Source organism: Rhinichthys klamathensis, unplaced genomic scaffold (genome assembly GCF_029890125.1).
Source record: "Rhinichthys klamathensis goyatoka isolate OS25496 unplaced genomic scaffold, OSU_Roscu_1.1 h1tg000174l_1, whole genome shotgun sequence".
NCBI classification, from domain to species: domain Eukaryota; kingdom Metazoa; phylum Chordata; class Actinopteri; order Cypriniformes; family Leuciscidae; genus Rhinichthys; species Rhinichthys klamathensis.
In genome coordinates this window covers 710,764-732,699 of record NW_026606704.1, presented here as the reverse complement: position 1 = coordinate 732,699, position 21,936 = coordinate 710,764, and the positions used below count along the sequence as shown (strand labels likewise).

Sequence of the window (21,936 nt, the reverse complement as noted above, 5' to 3'; positions counted from 1 at the left end):
CGCTAGGGCCGTTGAACTCTGTGACAATGCTGCGCTTAAAGGGCAAGGGGAAAATTATCCTTTCATCACTCGCTACTAAACAGAGGGAGACTGGGGAAAAGGAAAACCCCATGCTCTAGTATATTCCATCCTTGGCTCCCACCCCTTTTTAGCCGGACTGTTTATCCGTCTCTTTCCAGCTGTAACGGTGTAATCCTAACTGAGGTCGGTGCGCCACAGAAATGCCCATGAATTTCCTTCACTTTTTTTCTGTGAGTTGTGTGGCATGACAGGGGTCCTTTTTCAAAAGACATGAAAATGAGCGATGAAACCCCACCAACTGAAAACAAAGCACTCCGAAACCCACACTTGATTAACTTCATCTTTAACTCTCTGGCTGTCTGTTTGTTTTTAATGTTTTGTAGAAAAAAGGAGGTTGGTTACGGAATTCAAACTACTTTATTTTTTTATTTTTTATTAATATAAAACAAACTTTGTTTTAGTTAATGTTAAATGCAGTTATGGACGTAGTTTGCTATATACTCAAAACTGACAGTGTTTAACAGGCAAACGTCTTTTTGAAAAAATAGTTAACTACACTGCAAGGCACTCTGTTCTAGTTTAATGCTGTCTTTGTTCTCTATATTGTATAACTGCATAGATCATAAAGATACTGATTGCCCCCTTAGAGCTTAAAGGGTTAGTTCACCCAAAAATAAAAATTCTGTCATCATTTACTCACCCTCATGTCGTTCCAAACCTGTAAGACTCAAAACAAATGAAGATATTTGAATGAAAACTGAGAGATTTCTGATCCTCCATTGACAGCTACCCAACTACCACTTTGATGCTTCAAAAAGTTCATAAAGAGATCGTAAAAATAATCCATATGAATTGAGCGGTTTAGTCTGCTCACTTTATGTGATGAACAGATTAAATTTAGGCTTTTATTCACATATTCATCAACGAACACATCAGTTATGATAAATGGAAGCTCAATCTAGCTTGCTTGGCGTGCAAGAACCAATGAGGTTCATTCTCGTGTTACGCAGCACGTTTGAGCTTCTGCAAGAACCAATGAGGTTCATTCTCGTGTAACACGAGAACGAATACTGCGTAACGCAGCACGTTTGAGCTTCAGCAACAACCAATGAGGTTCATTCTAGTGTTACGCAGCACGTTTGAGCTTCAGCAAGAACCAATGAGGTTCATTCTTGTGTTACGCAGCACGTTTGAGCTTCTGCAAGAACCAATGAGGTTCGTTCTAGTGTTACGCAACACGTTTGAGCTTCAGCAAGAACCAATGAGGTTCATTCTCGTGTTACGCAGCACGTTTGAGCTTCAGCAAGAACCAATGAGGTTCGTTCTCGTGTTACACAGCACGTTTGAGCTTCAGCAACAACCAATGAGGTTCATTCTCGTGTTACGCAGCACGTTTGAGCTTCAGCAACAACCAATGAGATTAATTCTCATGTTACGCAGCACGTTTGAGCTTCAGCAAGAACCAATGAGGTTCATTCTCGTGTTACGCAGCACGTTTGAGCTTCAGCAAGAACCAATGAGGTTCATTCTTGTGTTACGCAGCACGTTTGAGCTTCAGCAAGAACCAATGAGGTTCATTCTCGTGTTACGCAGCACGTTTGAGCTTCTGCAAGAACCAATGAGGTTCATTCTAGTGTTACGCAGCACGTTTGAGCTTCAGCAAGAACCAATGAGGTTCATTCTCGTGTTACGCGGCACATTTGAGCTTCTGCAAGAACCAATGAGGTTCATTCTAGTGTTACGCAGCACGTTTGAGCTTCTGCAAGAACCAATGAGGTTCATTCTGGTGTTACGCGGCACATTTGAGCTTCTGCAAGAACCAATGAGGTTCATTCTAGTGTTACGCAGCACGTTTGAGCTTCAGCAAGAACCAATGAGGTTCATTCTTGTGTTACGCAGCACGTTTGAGCTTCTGCAAGAACCAATGAGGTTCATTCTCGTGTTACGCAGCACGTTTGAGCTTCAGCAAGAACCAATGAGATTAATTCTCGTGTTACGCAGCACGTTTGAGCTTCTGCAAGAACCAATGATGTTCAGTCTTGTGTTACGCAGCACGTTTGAGCTTCAGCAAGAACCAATGAGGTTCATTCTTGTGTTACGCAGCACGTTTGAGCTTCTGCAAGAACCAATGATGTTCAGTCTTGTGTTACGCAGCACGTTTGAGCTTCAGCAAGAACCAATGAGGTTCATTCTTGTGTTACGCAGCACGTTTGAGCTTCTGCAAGAACCAATGATGTTCAGTCTTGTGTTACGCAGCACGTTTGAGCTTCAGCAAGAACCAATGAGGTTCATTCTTGTGTTACGCAGCACGTTTGAGCTTCTGCAAGAACCAATGAGGTTCATTCTCGTGTTACGCAACACGTTTGAGCTTCTGCAAGAACCAATGATGTTCAGTCTTGTGTTACGCAGCACGTTTGAGCTTCAGCAAGAACCAATGAGGTTCATTCTTGTGTTACGCAGCACGTTTGAGCTTCTGCAAGAACCAATGAGATTCATTCTCGTGTTACGCATCACGTTTGAGCTTCTGCAAGAACCAATGAGGTTCATTCTTGTGTTACGCAGCACGTTTGAGCTTCAGCAAGAACCAATGAGGTTCATTCTCGTGTTACGCAGCACGTTTGAGCTTCAGCAAGAACCAATGAGGTTCATTCTTGTGTTACGCAGCACGTTTGAGCTTCTGCAAGAACCAATGAGGTTCATTCTCGTGTTACGCAGCACCTTTGAGCTTCAGCAAGAACCAATGAGATTAATTCTCGTGTTACGCAGCACGTTTGAGCTTCAGCAAGAACCAATGAGGTTCATTCTTGTGTTACGCAGCACGTTTGAGCTTCTGCAAGAACCAATGATGTTCATTCTCGTGTTACGCAGCACCTTTGAGCTTCAGCAAGAACCAATGAGATTAATTCTCGTGTTACGCAGCACGTTTGAGCTTCAGCAAGAACCAATGAGGTTCATTCTTGTGTTACGCAGCACGTTTGAGCTTCTGCAAGAACCAATGAGGTTCATTCTCGTGTTACGCAGCACGTTTGAGCTTCTGCAAGAACCAATGAGGTTCATTCTCGTGTTACGCAGCACGTTTGAGCTTCTGCAAGAACCAATGAGGTTCATTCTTGTGTTACGCAGCACGTTTGAGCTTCTGCAAGAACCAATGAGATTCATTCTAGTGTTACGCGGCACATTTGAGCTTCAGCAAGAACCAATGATGTTCATTCTCGTGTTACGCAGCACGTTTGAGCTTCTGCAAGAACCAATGAGATTAATTCTCGTGTTAGGCAGCACGTTTGAGCTTCAGCAAGAACCAATGAGGTTCATTCTTGTGTTACGCAGCACGTTTGAGCTTCTGCAAGAACCAATGAGGTTCATTCTCGTGTTACGCAGCACGTTTGAGCTTCTGCAAGAACCAATGAGGTTCATTCTCGTGTTACGCAGCACGTTTGAGCTTCTGCAAGAACCAATGAGGTTCATTCTTGTGTTACGCAGCACGTTTGAGCTTCTGCAAGAACCAATGAGATTCATTCTAGTGTTACGCGGCACATTTGAGCTTCAGCAAGAACCAATGATGTTCATTCTCGTGTTACGCAGCACGTTTGAGCTTCAGCAAGAACCAATGATGTTTATTCTCGTGTTACGCAGCACGTTTGAGCTTCAGCAAGAACCAATGAGGTTCATTCTTGTATTACGCAGCACGTTTGAGCTTCTGCAAGAACCAATGATGTTCATTCTCGTGTTACGCAGCACGTTTGAGCTTCAGCAAGAACCAATGAGGTTCATTCTTGTGTTACGCAGCACGTTTGAGCTTCTGCAAGAACCAATGAGGTTCATTCTCGTGTTACGCAGCACGTTTGAGCTTCTGCAAGAACCAATGATGTTCATTCTCGTGTTACGCAGCACGTTTGAGCTTCTGCAAGAACCAATGATGTTCATTCTCGTGTTACGCAGCACGTTTGAGCTTCAGCAAGAACCAATGAGATTCATTCTCGTGTTACGCAGCACGTTTGAGCTTCAGCAAGAACCAATGAGGTTCATTCTTGTGTTACGCAGCAAGTTTGAGCTTCTGCAAGAACCAATGAGGTTCATTCTTGTGTTACGCAGCACGTTTGAGCTTCTGCAAGAACCAATGAGGTTCATTCTCGTGTTACGCAGCACGTTTGAGCTTCAGCAAGAACCAATGATGTTCATTCTCGTGTTACGCAGCACGTTTAATGTGCTGCAAGAACCAATGAGGTTCATTCTCGTGTTACACAGCACTTTTGAGCCTCAGCAAGAACCAATGATGTTCATTCTTGTGTTACGCAGCACGTTTGAGCTTCAGCAAGAACCAATGATGTTCATTCTCGTGTTACGCAGCACGTTTAATGTGCTGCAAGAACCAATGAGGTTCATTCTCGTGTTACGCAGCACGTTTGAGCTTCAGCAAGAACCAATGATGTTCATTCTCGTGTTACGCAGCACGTTTGAGCTTCAGCAAGAACCAATGATGATCATTCTCGTGTTACGCAGCACGTTTGAGCTTCAGCAAGAACCAATGAGGTTCATTCTCGTGTTACGCAGCACGTTTGAGCTTCTGCAAGAACCAATGAGGTTCAGTCTCGTGTTACGCAGCACGTTTGAGCTTCAGCAAGAACCAATGAGATTCATTCTCGTGTTACGCAGCACGTTTGAGCTTCAGCAAGAACCAATGAGGTTCATTCTTGTGTTACGCAGCACGTTTGAGCTTCAGCAAGAACCAATGAGGTTCATTCTCGTGTTACGCAGCACGTTTGAGCTTCAGCAAGAACCAATGAGGTTCATTCTTGTGTTACGCAGCACGTTTGAGCTTCAGCAAGAACCAATGAGGTTCATTCTCGTGTTACGCAGCACGTTTGAGCTTCTGCAAGAACCAATGAGGTTCAATCTCGTGTTACGCAGCACGTTTGAGCTTCTGCATCAACCAATGAGGTTCATTCTAGTGTTACGCAGCACGTTTGAGCTTCAGCAAGAACCAATGAGGTTCATTCTTGTGTTACGCAGCACGTTTGAGCTTCTGCAAGAACCAATGAGGTTCATTCTATTGTTACGCAGCACGTTTGAGCTTCTGCAAGAACCAATGAGGTTCATTCTAGTGTTACGCAGCACGTTTGAGCTTCTGCAAGAACCAATGAGGTTCATTCTCGTGTTACGCAGCACGTTTGAGCTTCTGCAAGTACCAATGAGGTTCATTCTCATGTTACGCAGCACGTTTGAGCTTCAGCAAGAACCAATGAGGTTCATTCTTGTGTTACGCAGCACGTTTGAGCTTCTGCAAGTACCAATGAGGTTCATTCTCGTGTTACGCAGCACGTTTGAGCTTCAGCAAGAACCAATGAGGTTCATTCTCGTGTTACGCAGCACGTTTGAGCTTCAGCAAGAACCAATGAGGTTCATTCTAGTGTTACGCAGCACGTTTGAGCTTCTGCAAGAACCAATGAGGTTCATTCTCGTGTTACGCAGCACGTTTGAGCTTCAGCAAGAACCAATGAGGTTCATTCTTGTGTTACGCAGCACGTTTGAGCTTCTGCAGGAACCAATGAGGATCATTCTCGTGTTACGCAGCACGTTTGAGCTTCAGCAAGAACCAATGAGGTTCATTCTTGTGTTACGCAGCACGTTTGAGCTTCTGCAGGAACCAATGAGGATCATTCTCGTGTTACGCAGCACGTTTGAGCTTCTGCAAGAACCAATGAGGTTCATTCTATTGTTACGCATCACGTTTGAGCTTCTGCAAGAACCAATGAGGTTCATTCTAGTGTTACGCAGCACGTTTGAGCTTCTGCAAGAACCAATGAGGTTCATTCTAGTGTTACGCAGCACGTTTGAGCTTCTGCAAGAACCAATGAGGTTCATTCTAGTGTTACGCAGCACGTTTGAGCTTCTGCAAGAACCAATGAGGTTCATTCTCGTGTTACGCAGCACGTTTGAGCTTCAGCAAGAACCAATGAGGTTCATTCTAGTGTTACGCAGCACGTTTGAGCTTCCTCAAGAACCATTGAGTTTCATTCTTGTGTTACGCAGCACGTTTGAGCTTCAGCAAGAACCAATGAGGTTCATTCTTGTGTTACGCAGCACGTTTGAGCTTCTGCAAGAACCAATGAGGTTCAGTCTAGTGTTACGCAGCACGTTTGAGCTTCTGCAAGAACCAATGAGGTTCATTCTCGTGTTACGCAGCACGTTTGAGCTTCAGCAAGAACCAATGAGGTTCATTCTAGTGTTACGCAGCACGTTTGAGCTTCTGCAAGAACCAATGAGGTTCATTCTAGTGTTACGCAGCACGTTTGAGCTTCTGCAAGAACCAATGAGGTTCATTCTCGTGTTACGCAGCACGTTTGAGCTTCTGCAAGAACCAATGAGGTTCATTCTCGTGTTACGCAGCACGTTTGAGCTTCTGCAAGAACCAATGATGTTCATTCTCGTGTTACGCAGCACGTTTGAGCTTCTGCCAGTACCAATGAGGTTCATTCTCGTGTTACGCAGCACGTTTGAGCTTCTGCAAGAACCAATGAGGTTCATTCTAGTGTTACGCAGCACGTTTGAGCTTCTGCAAGAACCAATGAGGTTCATTCTAGTGTTACGCAGCACGTTTGAGCTTCTGCAAGAACCAATGAGGTTCATTCTAGTGTTACGCAGCACGTTTGAGCTTAAGCAAGAACCAATGAGGTTCATTCTATTGTTACGCAGCACGTTTGAGCTTCTGCAAGAACCAATGAGGTTCATTCTAGTGTTACGCAGCACGTTTGAGCTTCTGCAAGAACCAATGAGGTTCATTCTCGTGTTACGCAGCACGTTTGAGCTTCAGCAAGAACCAATGAGGTTCATTCTAGTGTTACGCAGCACGTTTGAGCTTCTGCAAGTACCAATGAGGTTCATTCTCGTGTTACGCAGCACGTTTGAGCTTCTGCAAGAACCAATGAGGTTCATTCTCGTGTTACGCAGCACGTTTGAGCTTCAGCAAGAACCAATGAGGTTCATTCTAGTGTTACGCAGCACGTTTGAGCTTCTGCAAGTACCAATGAGGTTCATTCTCGTGTTACGCAGCACGTTTGAGCTTCTGCAAGAACCAATGAGGTTCATTCTCGTGTTACGCAGCACGTTTGAGCTTCTGCAAGAACCAATGATGTTCATTCTCGTGTTACGCAGCACGTTTGAGCTTCTGCCAGTACCAATGAGGTTCATTCTCGTGTTACGCAGCACGTTTGAGCTTCTGCAAGAACCAATGAGGTTCATTCTAGTGTTACGCAGCACGTTTGAGCTTCTGCAAGAACCAATGAGGTTCATTCTAGTGTTACGCAGCACGTTTGAGCTTCTGCAAGAACCAATGAGGTTCATTCTAGTGTTACGCAGCACGTTTGAGCTTCAGCAAGAACCAATGAGGTTCATTCTATTGTTACGCAGCACGTTTGAGCTTCTGCAAGAACCAATGAGGTTCATTCTAGTGTTACGCAGCACGTTTGAGCTTCTGCAAGAACCAATGAGGTTCATTCTCGTGTTACGCAGCACGTTTGAGCTTCAGCAAGAACCAATGAGGTTCATTCTAGTGTTACGCAGCACGTTTGAGCTTCTGCAAGTACCAATGAGGTTCATTCTCGTGTTACGCAGCACGTTTGAGCTTCTGCAAGTACCAATGAGGTTCATTCTCGTGTTACGCACGTTTGAGCTTCTGCAAGAACCAATGATACAATATTTTTGTACAGTATTATAGAGATTACAGGCTTATTTTGATGTGAGACTAGGATAATCTTTGTCTGGGAATGTTCTCTCTGGTCTTTAAGCCCTCATTTTCCAAACCTTTATGCGTTTGTTTTCACAAACAATTAACAGTAATTGCTAATTGAAATTTCGACCTGTTTAATATTCCAACAGGGTACAATTGTGTAGGCCGCAGCAGCTGTTGCAACATCAAGTTAAGTAACTTTGACAACAATGAGAGGAGACAGAAACAGGCTCAAATTCCTGAAGGTGAATCAGCATTGAAGCGATATCTCACAGACACCCAAAGAGCGAATAATAACGTCCTGTCATTTGTCCTTCTCCACTGACCCCCTAGCACAACTCGGTGGAAATGAAAGATTTTATCATAGTTTTTCATTAGGGCTCGCCAGTCGTCTCCGCCACCAGCTGAGCCAGAAATGAATTTCGCTAACCCTGTCAGCTCAGAGTCACCCCAGCTTTTGTTCATGATAAAGATGTTATAACACTTTGTATGGCTTTTCTCAGGGACTTGAGGGTGAAAAAAATGAACTCCCCCAAATAGGTTTGGTCTGGTTATTTATTGGGTTTCGAGAAAAATCGTGATATGGACTGCAGTTCTCCTGTTCTGGCTAGGACACTGTGAGCCCAGACTTCTCCGGATAGGCAGATTTGTGCCGTACTCGCGCCAGTCTGACAGTTTCACTGATGGTCAAAGCCAGAACTAGTGTTCCTTCCTGACACAGCATGCCATGATATATCTATTCCTATCATAAATCAAGTCGAAACCTTGGGAAATCTGTAATTTACGAGGAAGAAGTGGTCCTAAATCTAAATAAATCATTAGGTACAAGAACATCGTATTTTCTAAGATGTGATGTTAAAGGTGCACTCTTGTTTATGTCTGGCTGGTTGATAAGGCAGTCGTCTTTGACTTGTTTCAAGCATCTTGGAGATGTTGCCACCGTTATGAACAAACATTATTCCAGTAATGTTTACAGGAGGTTCGTTCAATGTTTTCTGGTCTTTAATGCGTTTTTTTTTTTTTTCTGAAACATTTTAGTTGGACGTTAGTCTAACGTTTTTGAATGTTACTACTTTTGGAATGTTCAGTGAACGTTTAAAAGTAACATTCCCATAAAGTTCGCAAAGTGATAAAATGGAATGTTCGGTTAACCAAGAAACAAAGGTTTTAAAACATTGTTTAGAGAACATTCAGAAATGAGGTTTTCATAACTTAAAGGTGCTCTATGTAACTTTTCTACTAAAATGAATCCCTTTTTTATTGCCTGTGTGTGAAGGGGTTGTAATCACACATTAAAATGATCCACTTGTCGAGTTTTGCTATTACCTCTGGAAGGCCAGTATTCCTATTTCTATGTGAAGTCTCCGGGTCGGATTTACCGCGAAATCCAACGGATGTGACGTGCATGCGCGCTCCCGAGCCTCTCTCCTTATATACAGTCTATTGTAGACGGTCAGGGAGTTACGTCCGGTTAAAGGCGCACGTACGTTTTTCGGCTTATATCTCAGTCAATCTTTGATCAATATTCCCAAGACTCTAATCGTTCGTAGTGCTGGACGGGGCCTTTCGAACGAGCCCACCCCCGAGGTCCAACTCGCCCGGCTCCCCGAGTTATAGCTGTTCGAAATCGAGGGTCCCAGCGAACGGCGATCCGGTAGGGGGCATCCCCGAGGCCTGCCACTCTAGCGCTCGGGCAAGGGTTCCCCTGGGACCTCCTCCCCCGAATTTGAGCTCTCTGGATCTTTGCGTTCCAGAGATACGAGCGATTTTCCTCTGAGATCGTGACGTCACCGGCGTCCGCAATTTTGCAGCGCCCCCGATGGTTTTCTGCTAATATCTCCGCGAAAACACCACCAAAAACTATGGAACTTATATGGTTCTTTTCAGCTCGACTAGATGGTCCCAACGAGCTCGGTGCTCGCCGAATCCGTCTAGTATTCGCCGAGGTATTTGCGTAATAGACGGTATTGTCTATGAGTTCGAGCACGAGCGCTCTTGTAAAATTTGGTTGCAATCCGAAACATCACCACTAAAGGCCGCTAAAAGTTACGTAGAGCACCTTGAATGGGAATATTATAAAAATGTTCTAAGAACAAATTTAAGGGGAAAAAACATTTAAGATGATTATTTAGATTTTTACTTTTTGCTTACTTTTTTACTTTTAATATTTGCCAATATCAATTTTGGATTTACAAATATTTATTTTACACGCACATACACACGCACGCACGCACGCACACACACACACACACACACACACACACACACACACACACACACACACACACACACACACACACACACACACACACACACACACACACACACACACACACACACACACACACACACACACATTCTTCTTTGACGTCTAAAAAAATTCTCAGTTGTCTATTTCATGAGAAACATCATAAACAAAGTTTATATTATTGTCATGAATAATTACAGAGAACTCAAAATACAATTTCCCTAGGTCATCACGTTATATAATGAAATTCAATACCGTTTACTTGTTTGCATGGGTTTTATGAGGCTCAGTGTCACTAGGAGATCTTTGTAATAGACTCTGATGAGTGATTAGCGCAGCTCCCATTACTGTGAAAACATGCATGAAAACACAGGGGAGGTTTTGACAAACTCGTCACAGCTTTGACTCCTGTGGAGACGCACATATATCTCAACTGGTAGGGTGCCTGTTCGCTCAGGAAGTGTCTGACCTGAGCATGAAGCATTGACCTGTGTTTATACAGCCATGGTCTGAAGTGTGGAAGGTCAGCACACAGACTCTGAGCCGTCCCAGAGGACCTGTGGTTGTGGCTGGGAAACAAACAAAAGCACTTTCCCTCTCCTTTAACCTAATATGAAGGAGATCATGACACTTAACCACGGAAGGATGGCTTCGATGGCATCTTCCATGTTAAAATGATTTATTTAATGTCCTCCAGAAATATCTCAAAAAGAAAACTGTAGACACACATCAGAATGAAAGCCAGCCTTTTGTCATCTAGACTGGAGTAAATGAAGCATAACACCACAGATTGGGAAACGCACACGCTTTTCACACAGTCATTCCGGGAAAAACATCTAGAAGAGTCCAAAATTCACACTCGCCAAGCGCCAAATGCATGTGAAAAAAAGTTACTCGCCAACTGGCTGGTAGCAGCTGCAACATAAGAAATGGATGAAGGAGAACTGAAAAATGTAACCAATTCAACATATAATCCAATAATGTGACCCGTGTTGTTGTAAGTGAACTGAGCGATGCAAATCAATTCAAACTGTCTAATAATAAAACATCTGTTGCGACTTGTGTGTCCTCTAACTTTATATTCATTAAACAATTTCTATCAGAACTAGGATGCCTAAAGGGATTTTTCCAAAATATGTAGTCTGTTCCTCGCAACACAACAAAAGATATGAGAAAAAAATCACGATGTGTCTTTTGAGATGCAATGTTTTTGTGATTTTTGTGTATATATGATGCTGTAAGTGACACAAATTACTGGCATTTTTATGGACAAACTGTTTAAAATACAAATAACACTACTTTTATGTAAAATTGTGTGTACAATTTTTTTTATTTATTACGTTTTTGAATTAAATGCAATTGAATCTGCTCACGGCATTGGAGATCCAGGTTATACTATGACGTCTGCTCTCTTCAAGAAATTATACTGTAATGCAAAGATGTAATAATATATTATTTAAATTGTAAGTAAAATGGTTGTATTTGTTATATCTTTAAATTTACGCTAACTAAAAATATACATTTTAACATAACGTTTAAATATAACATTTAAAAAAATGCTAAATAATAAAGAATTAAAATTGAAAAAAAAAAATAGTTTTGATTTGTAATTGAAAAAAGTTGAGTTTTTTGTTGTTCCTTGAGAGACAAAAGTTGTTCCTTGAGATTCACTTTACAAGGTTTTTTTCCCCACAAACATACAAATATATATAAGTGGAAAAACTATTGAAGTGAGTAAGTGTTTTGACCGTGCCTCGATTACAAAACAAAATGCTCCGAACATATAATCCTGTGGTCCGAGACGCCATTAAAATAAACCCTCCACTGGGATTCTTCTGAAGTCTGTACAGAGACACAAACCAGCTGTTTCAACTGGAACGTATTTGCCCGTGTGACGTCACAAACACTCCTATATCCAAACGAGCCATTTTTGGGGCTTGATTGAATAAATGCTTTGTTTATAATGAGGAGGATGTTTTATGCTATGAAACTTGCAGATTGTTTTAATGGTACAAAGACCTCAAAAGATCAAGCTAATTAGATTTGTTCATGTCATGACCCCTTTAGCATTACAGCAATGAGAGTTCATCGAGAATTTCCACTGACAATAGTGGACTATTGGAACTAATTCAAATTTAGTTTTATAAAATTTTAAATAAGTTTGGAAATGAGACTTTGGAAGGAAATGTTATTTTTCATAAAAATGGGGAAAAAAAGGGTCCTAAAAGCTTGTGGAGGTTGTGTCCCATAGCAAGAGGTCAGTGAGGAGGTCATTGGCTAGAGTTTGAAATGTTGCTTCGTTCCCCCAGGCCTGAGGGCAGGTCAACTCTCCCTCGTGAAAGGTCATGTCAGGACAATAATGCCTTGGTCAGTGAGGGGACGCATTTCTATGGACAGTTCAAAACAAAAAATGTTCATGAAACATTTAAGACATTCAGCAATCATTGTTTTCTCTAGAGCTGCTGTGAAGCAACGCCCTAGAGTTTACAGGTATAAAGAAAATGTACTTGACTATTGTCAGAAACACTTTATAAACATTGTAGTGGCTTTTAGACTTAAGTTTATTTGAATTCTTCTTTTGTGCATTTTATTCAATACCAATGGATCACCAACAGTATGGCCGAAAGTGATGTCCGACCTAGAAAAATCGATATTTTCCATTATTCAAATATTATTAAAAACGTATCAAAGATTTTATAAGCATATTGCAGTTGAGCTTGGAGTCGATTGGTTTTATGTGTGATAATAACGCAATGAAACACGCAAAGTTGTGCGGGCATAATTTTTGGCTAGATTGTCACACAAAGAAACTATGAACACATGCAACAACAAGAGAGAACCAACGAAATATTAATAACTGATTATGTTGTAGTCAATGTATGCTTTTTCCTGTGAGCTTTTTGCTTTTCTATGCATTTTCTTTTTTGCATAGTAAAATTAAACCTATTTAGAGTTTTGTTCTTCTCTCCTATTTAACATATTTTCCTGATATTTTGCTGGTTTAATTGAACTTGTAGGGTCATTAAAAGCAAATACTCTCTCTGGACATCACTCTTTGCCTGTATGTGGATATATGCAAGCTCATGCATAAGCATGTCGTACAAAGAAACTATTGTCATCCAGCATGTCCACTCGATATAGAGGTGTTTACATGAGTCACATATATTCAGGTGGGAAGTTCTTTACCTTGGCATTGAGACCGTGATCCCAAACCATAGAGGGCATTCATGCCGTAGGCCCCTATGAAATATAATTTCCATCTTTACTTTAAAATAAGTCATTTATTTTCTATTTTGTCTTGCTGTACAGATCGCTCAGAAACATGTTACCAGGGAAAAGCTGTGTCTTGGTTTCATAGAGACCGCTTTATTTATTTACTGCGTGGAAGCTCTGTCCCAAATCGGAAAGCTGTCGGCACTCTGGGTTTCCCAAAAACGTAATCTCTTGTGGAAATGTCAGAGTTAACTCACAGAAAACAGACCGTTCTGCATTGTGCCTCTCAGACTTCCCATTCATACTCGCAAGAACGTGTCAACTGAGTGGTCATTGTTCGTGTCTGGCTTCCTCCAAAGCTCCTCGTCTTCTTCAGCTCACGAGCTTTCCTCCCACGCCTGCACCTCCGCCACAACCTTACGCAGGTCTGTGCGAGAGCTCCAACACCAAGGCTCTCGGGCCGATCACATGAGCTGGGATTTTAGCGCCACATCTGTTTTTTAAGCCAAGCTAAACTAATTGAACGGCATCGATTTGCAGTTCCTCACCACTGTTTGCTGAACATCATGTCCATGCACAGTATCCAGTCAGCAAATCTGGAGCGAGTACGTTTTGGTCTGCCATCACACAGCGGGTGGATGCAGAAAGGACTGGCGACGTAGCAAATTACCACTCCGTGTTTACGCAACAAAGCGTCTGCCCTGCAGAATATCTTGCCCTGACGCAAAAAAATCAAAAGCCCATGTCTGGAAATCTGAAGTACGGTGCAAAGCGGCATGGGTCCCTCTCCTCTCGCCAACAAAAACAACAATTACAAGCGACTCAGACGGCCCAGCTATGAAATAGGGCCTTGTTGCTGAGAAAAGCTAGCAATTAGGGAGCATTGTTCAGCAAGGAAAGCAGCTTTTATTATTTTCTTGGTCAGCTCGCCATGCCCCAAAGGTCTGAATGGACCTGAATACAACAACTTATTGATATCCACTGATGCTATATCAAGGTCAAAAGCAGGATAGGAGCGTTAATTTCACCGCTCTGTTGGATTCCATCCCCATTCCCCCCCTATCCCGACATCTGGCTTTGCATGGGAAGCTGGAAAACGTCTTTAATATTCTCATGACAGTCAGGACGACATATGGAAAACATTGTAATACCTTAATCTGCAATGCTTCTAAAAAGAAAGAGAGCGGCTGGCGGATAGATGCTTGGCTTTCTAATTTGTAGTTTTCAGAAGCTCTTCTGGGTACCCAAGACTCTTCGATATACATCACACACTCGTTTTACACACCTGCCAATAGCCAGTCGGAGCTCCTGCAGGGAATACGCTTTCTACTGATTTAAAGTGGGAGATCAGACCAAAATCTAAATTCTGTCATTAACACACCTTCATGTTGTTCCAAACTTCCCTTGGAACACAAAAGGTGAATTTTAGAAAGATGTCCTTGCCATGTCCTGAAATATCCATACGACTTGTGCTCTATATTCTAAGTCTTCTGAAGCCATCCGGTAACCTAATTATTTGGGGCTGTTATTGTTTTTTGTCAATCGCTGCTCGACAGCACAGTCATCTAGCGTCTAGCAAAGAGGTTGTTTTGTTGTCCTGGGCGTACTGTTTACTGTACAGCAGGTCAATGTTTTGGTTCATTTCATTTTAAATCATGCATTGTAAACACAAAGTGATCTAAGTTAACTCCATTTCCCAACCCAGGCTCATTGGGAAAACTTGTATGTGGTGACATTTCTGCACAATGATATTATGTTGCTTATTGCATGTTTTACAACATTTTCAAAGTGAAATGTCCCGTCAGTGGTGCTAAAAGCTTGTTCAGTTTTATTCAAAACATATCAACGTGCAACTTTTTACTATGTTGGTTGTTGTGTGTAAAAGGGACATGTCAGAAGCGGTGAGTGACACGTAAAAAACATTGTCCAAGCTCACAGGGAACGTTCTCAGAACTTACCTAACATTCTGGGCAAGTTTCTCTCAAAGTTATGAATAAACGTTCTTCCATTAACATTAACAGAATGTTCATTAAAAAATGATCTGGTCTTTATCCAAACATAAGCACAAAAGCATTATCTGGTTGCACTTTATTTTACAGTACATACACTTGTATGTTTACTTAACTAAGAAAGTACTGTGTAATATAAGGTAACTGCATGGGTTAAGGTTAGGTTTAGCAACAGGTTCAGGGTTAGTTGAAATGTTTTAGTTGGGCGTAACATTTTCTCTTTTTTTGATGCTACTTGTTTCAAAATGTGTTCAGAGAACATTAAAAAGTAAAGTTCCGATAATGTTAGCAAAATGATAACATTAAAAAAAAAAAAAAAGGATGTTTCAAAGAATGTTTTCTTAACTTATTAGAACATTTTTTTTTTTTGATTAGCTGGGGTTTTGCCTACACTAAACTCTACCCTAAACCTAACCAGTAGTGTTAAATGAGATAAAAACACATTTGCTGAAGCAAGCATGCCATTTTAGTTTGATTCTACAAGTCTTTGAGCTCTTTTATCATAACTTGTGTTTCAGTAATGTACCAGGTGAGCTAGAGAGCAAGTTTACCATGTTAGAAAAGCCATACAAATGGAGCTGGTTATGTGATCCATAAAATGGATCAGTTTACAAACCATGCACTATGGTAAATGTGTAACACCGTATTGTGCAAGAAACTGCTGAAAATCTTTTTTTAGTCGTTAATCTGACCTTGCAATCATAAATTGTGTAAAAAGGTGTAGAGTATAATTATAAATTTAATTACTAGGAATTAACAACACATTCTCACTATAGGGTTAGGGTCAGTTACATGTTATTATGCATCATTTACTGTCATTAGTACGTACATGTAACTGTTAAGTAAAATGTTACCAAAAATAAATAAAAGTTTTACTGCCACTATAGTGTTTATTTCAGGTGGAATCTGCTATAAATGTAATGTTTTACAAAAATGTAGGTAGAGGCAAAAAAAACCATTAATAGTTACAGGTTAGGTAATGATGGCATACAGAGAACGAGATCACTCGCTTATTTCATTTCTATATATTCTACGCTTTAGGCACCCTTTAGCGTCAGTTACATGACGCGATCCTAGGGCGTCATCTTACTGACGCTTTACCTAAGCGTCAGTTAGATGACGCGGGTAGGTTTAGGTCTGGGGTAGGGTTAGGATTAGATAGCGTCATCTAACTGACATTAAAGGGTGCCTAAAGCGTCGAATATTGAAGCATGGTCAAAATGATTCCCAAGGCGTCAGTTTCATGATGCCTAGGAATGAGAATGGGCTGTCTATGAAGATATTTATTGTTGTCGAAAACACAGAAATATATTCAGCACTAATAACAGCTTTGACTACCTTGTCAATATTGTGTGAATGAAATTAAGACATTAATAGTTAGGGCCACTATCCTGCAAGTTTATCTCCAGTCCTAATCAAACACCTGAAGAGATAATAAATGTCTTCAGGATCACTGGAAAACATATAGCACTCCGAAAACACCTGGCAAATATCGCTGAATTCAGAGTGTTGAAAATCCCAACACAAAACTACAAAGACTACAAAAAAGTGACTTCAGGCAAAAAGTGTGTTAGTAGAGTATGTAAGTTAAGCAACATATTCAGAGTTCTTAGTTTGCCATTGCCTTAGTCCAAAAATGTAACAACCCTGTACTCAAGTATTCAGTGTAATAGTAGTAGTACTAATAAAAGCTACAACAGTGAAAGTGTAAAAGACAATGGACTGAGACCCGGTCACAACTCATGTGAACCCAAATGTGATCTGAGCCCAGTTTGGTTCTTTTAAGGAGGACTTCAACTCATGTATCATAAACTGAGGGAGTCGTATCAGCAGCTTGACAGAGTTCAGTGAAGTTCATTGAAGTTTAGTAGTAGGCCTATGTCTAATCCTTTGCTTAGCAACATCTTCTGGGTGTTTGGTTAAGCGCTCCAACAAAAGCGCAGACGTGCAAAACTGGCCCAAAACGCATCATTAATTCTCATATGGAGGCCAGACACTCGTGGTCCACTGTAAAAAATGCCTTTTTTCCACACCCCGTTGAAAATCCACAATTACTCTGATTATGAACATTGTGCAATCCAACCTGCCGCTGTGCAAGTTCACGGAGACAGTAGACGCATTTACAGGTGATTATTTTTTCATATGTATGAGCTGTATTTATTCAGGACCACTGAAGACTGAGGCATTGTACTCAAGGTTAAACCATAGTGCCTCTGCGTGATTAACATTGAATTATTATTTCGCCTTGGGTTCAAACGGATCTCCCGTTTGCCAAAACCAAGTATCTTTCACATTAGCAAATCTGGTTTTGGAAAAGGGAGTGCTGTCCCACCAGAGGTCATTTACGATTGTTATTTCCCATTTTGTGCTCACATTCGACCCTGAAAGAACACATTTATTACATTAAAATAAATCTCCTCATTCACCCTCATGTTTTCTTTAATATGTGATTAATACCCAGGGTAGAATTACCCTAGCATCATATCCTGGTTCAAGTAATGCCTGGTTAAATGGGACTTCCAAGAAAAATGCGGTCCAATAGAAGGTACAGGTGCTCTATAATGTACCAGATGTTCTATATATATGCCAATCTCCAGGAAACTGAGTAACACGCAAATACCTTGAGATAATGGACACTATTGTTCTCAGGTTTTACACCCCTAGGTCTCGTCGGTTGGTTTTAACTGGCCTTCTTCGTTTGTGTTTGGCAGATGGGGGTTTCTGTGGTCGACTCCTCGGTCGCCGGCCTCGGAGGATGCCCGTATGCCAAGGGAGCGTCTGGCAATGTTTCTACAGAGGATGTTTTATATATGCTACATGGTCTTGGAATTGAAACCGTGAGTCTTGGTTTTCTATATTGATCATCAAGAATGTTACGTTAATAAACAACAGAACGTTTGGACACTTGAAGTGTACTGTCGCCAATATTCAACCTGCTTTGTATTGTTACAATATAGGTAGTATATGTAGGTAGTATATGTTGTGGGCTGACAGCTCCATGTCTTTCGTGAAAATTGCAGATTATACTTCCGCATGTTTGTATCCCAGCACCAGAAGAGTCGGATCAGCAGAGGGTTATTAACAGAACAGTTATTATAAAAGTAGGTTTATCATTGAAAAGTGTATTGTACTTTGTCTACTCCTTAAACAGCATTATGGCAAAAAATGATGGCAACAGCTTAAGGTCCTTGCACACTGAGTCCGAAATGTTCGTATGCGTTTTACCGTTTTCCTGATTCAGTGGCTCTGAATTGTCAAAACACCATTCAAACACCATTCAAACTGCTTGCTACGGATGCGAAAAACGCAGAAAATCGAACCTGATCCGATTTTTTTTATGACGGACGAAAGTTTCGGAGGCAGTGTGCACGCGTGATTGATATAACGTGAGTTCATATTTATTTTTTAACATGCGAACATTTCAGACGCGAATTTCGGACTCAGCGCCCTATTTTAACGATCTGAACATTTTTTTTACATCTTCATGGACACCACAATGATTTCCCTCATGTGTTAATATTTTTCCTTGTTATAATTCATGATTTGCAAAAATAAAAACTGCTGCATCTGTGTTGATGAGAGAATCAAAGTGTATGCGCGTTGTGCACCGCTACATTATGGCCAAGCATGCGCGCTTAAAATAACATTATGAACAACGCGCAACGCGCCACTGACTTTAGACTAGGCTTTTTCTGGTCAGTGGCGGAATTGTTTTCTGGAACTGCAAAATAACATGAGGGAAAGTTTGCGCCGGAACACGCCTCCTCTTTGCGCTGAACCGCCCAAGGAGCGCAAGTTCATTTCCTAGTTTACCGACGTGCGTCTGTGGAGGGAAAAGCCCGCTTTGCGCGGGTGCAAGATAGGGCCCTCAGTGTGCAAGGGCCTTTACATGCGTACAAACGCAACACGCGTTTTGATTAGCGGAACTGACGGAACGTTTTCCCCTCCGTTTATCCGTAAACTATGGAATCTTTTTCCGCCATAAAATAAAAAATAAAACGGTTAATTGCGACTTTATATCTCTCAATTCTGAGTTTTTGCCTCAGAATTTAGTAAAATCGCAGTTGTGAGATATAAAGTTGCAATTATCATTTAAATTGTTTTATTCTGAGGTTTTTCACATTTCCCGTCGGGGGCGTTCTCTCCGTATTACGATTCTTTGCAGCCTTTATCCGCTGCCTACAACACGCTGGATCCTTCACTGAAACTGAGAGTAACTCGCTCCCGTTAAACATTTACTCTTTGAATTCTTGCACCCGGGAACAATACAAGTCGACACCATTATGACTAAAAGTTTGCTAAGAAGTATTTTCTACTAAATGAAGGCGGTGTTTGACTCTGGTAAGCGTATCCATGGCGGACTGGTGGGAGTGGCCATGGACGGCAACGTGCCCAGTGCATTATGGGTATTGATGTTTTCCCACATATTTGACAAAAGGGAAGACAACAGCCTTCTTTCTCCGTTTTCTCTAGACGGATAGTTTTATTGAAAGCCCATTTTGCCAGTGTTGAAGTATATGCCCAAAAATTGTCTGAATGTCATTAGATGCAGAATAACCAAACAACTGGTATCAATCAAATGCTGGCATCAAACTGGAATCAAACAAATGGTTTCCACAAACTTTTTTTCATTTTCACTTTTCTGAGCTATTTTTGTAATGGTGATTTTTTTTGTGGATGTATGAGTCAGGCGGATGCATGAAGTTAGTGGATGTGTGCAAGCAGAGAAACCACAGGTGGAGTTCAGCACGTTAATCAAGTTCTACACATTTCTACAATTAGAAAGTGTCCTGATACTTTTTGGCATAATTTTCAGGCATGCATATTGTATAATTGTGAGACATTTTGCTTTTTAAAATAAATACCACTTGGTCTGATGTCTTGTTACATCATGCAAAGACATGCACAGGTTTGGCTTTTGTATCCACATACTTTCTGAGACCACACTATATGTTTATACACACACTTCGACTACACTCCCAGTTTTTCCATTACTCAGTTTTCCCTGTTGTCTCAAGAACATTTGAAGAAAATGTGGGAAATTGTTTTTGTCATATATATGCATGGGTGTGTGAGAGGGTGTCTGGAGGGCATTATTTGGTAAAATTGTGGATAACAGTCCTGATATACCTGATATTCTGGTGGCAGTAATTATGTTCTACAGTTTCTCCCACATGTTTTATCCACACCCTTTAACTGCCTCCTCTTTTTAATCCTCTCACAGATAACATCTCAGCAACACTAACCTCTGACTTCCAGTTTCTTTTGCTGTTGCGCCCCCTGGTGTCTACACCCGCTCAGCTGAGCCTGTTTGTGTTTGTGATGCAGGGGGTGGACCTGTTGAAGGTGATGGAAGCAGGAGATTTCATCTGCCGAGCCTTAAAGCGAACCAGTAACTCCAAGGTCAGCCAAGCTGCTATAAACATCTAGCCTCTTTATTCTGAGGAAAAATACGTACAGTGAAGCCCAAACGTCTAAGACCATATTGAACAACAGCAACAACAAACATTTTGGAAAAATAAAATAAAAAACAATGTGAAATGTAGAACAAATCTTTGATATTCTATGAGTGGGAGTATCCCAGCAAACGGGGAACATTTCTCAGAAATCTGGCTAATGTTGTTCTGGCAAGGTTTTCTCAAAGTTATGAACAAACGTTCTTCCAGTAATGTTAACAGCATGTTCGTCCAAAGTTATCTGTTCTTTAATAATGTTCGCACAAATCATTATTTATACATGGCTTGTAGAATGTTTTTTTTTTTTTTTTGAAACGATTTAGTTGGACTTTTGTCTAACGTTTCTTAAATGCTACTACTATTTGTTTTAGAATGTTCAGAGAAGATTCAAAAGTAACTTTCCCTTGAAGTTTGTAATAAAATGGAATGTTCCCTTAGTGTTCGTATAACCAAGAAAAAAAGGTTTTAAACACTTAAAAAAATATATATGTTTTGAACATTCAGAAACTAATGATTTCATAGCTTAATGGGAATATTAGCAAAACATAGAGTATATTTTTTCCATTTTAAGAGCTGCTGATGCAGTATTCAAATTAATAATATCTACTGTGTGTGTGTGTGTGTGTGTGTGTGTGTGTGTGTGTGTGTGTGTGCATTTTACACCAAAGAAATGAGCCACTGCCTTTCCTGTCAAAAAGAAAATAGATGGCCAAGATAATATCCCCCATTTATACATGATATGAGGCTCATTACCCCCTGTAAGAGTAAATCCTTTTTTTTCATGATTCATATCCTGCTCAATACAGTACAATTCAGCAGAGAGAGAGAGTGTGTAAATTAGATTTATTATCTTTCCCATCATGTACTGTCATGTTCACAGTATTAGCAAAAAAAATCTACAGCAATATGATAAGACATAAGTATTAAATCTGTACGTTTATTAATATTAATAACTATAATAATGTATTCTTCAGCCTGCATATGCTGCTTTAAATCTTATTATGTGCAGCCATATCAGCACTTCAAATATACTGCAAGTTGGAACTATAAAAGTCACTTTATAAATGTGTAGTGCAAATCATTTGAGCGTTAACAATGTCTGATTAATATCTGGAAATGTTCCTTAAAGCCGTCTTGGTACTAAATTGCTCATTCCTGTCTTTGTACTAACATCATATATCTTTACCAATATCTTTTCCAACTTTTTAACCTGCCTTGCTATAGTTGGACACGTTTGGAAGCCATCGTTTCTTTTGTTTGTAA

At 40.9% G+C, this 21,936-nt stretch overlaps 1 protein-coding gene across 2 annotated transcripts in view; it reads left to right on the top strand.

The window, feature by feature from the left end:
* hmgcll1 (3-hydroxymethyl-3-methylglutaryl-CoA lyase-like 1) overlaps positions 1-20,710 on the top strand; it is a 33,988-nt gene extending 13,278 nt beyond the window's left edge. For both annotated transcript variants that reach the window (XM_056260175.1, XM_056260174.1), the window contains exons 8-9: positions 17,929-18,054; positions 20,546-20,710. In XM_056260175.1, the coding sequence (XP_056116150.1) occupies positions 17,929-18,054; positions 20,546-20,647 (228 nt within the window). In that variant the 3' untranslated portion in view covers positions 20,648-20,710. The remainder of the gene's footprint in view (positions 1-17,928; positions 18,055-20,545) is intronic.
* Positions 20,711-21,936: the final 1,226 nt, after the last annotated feature.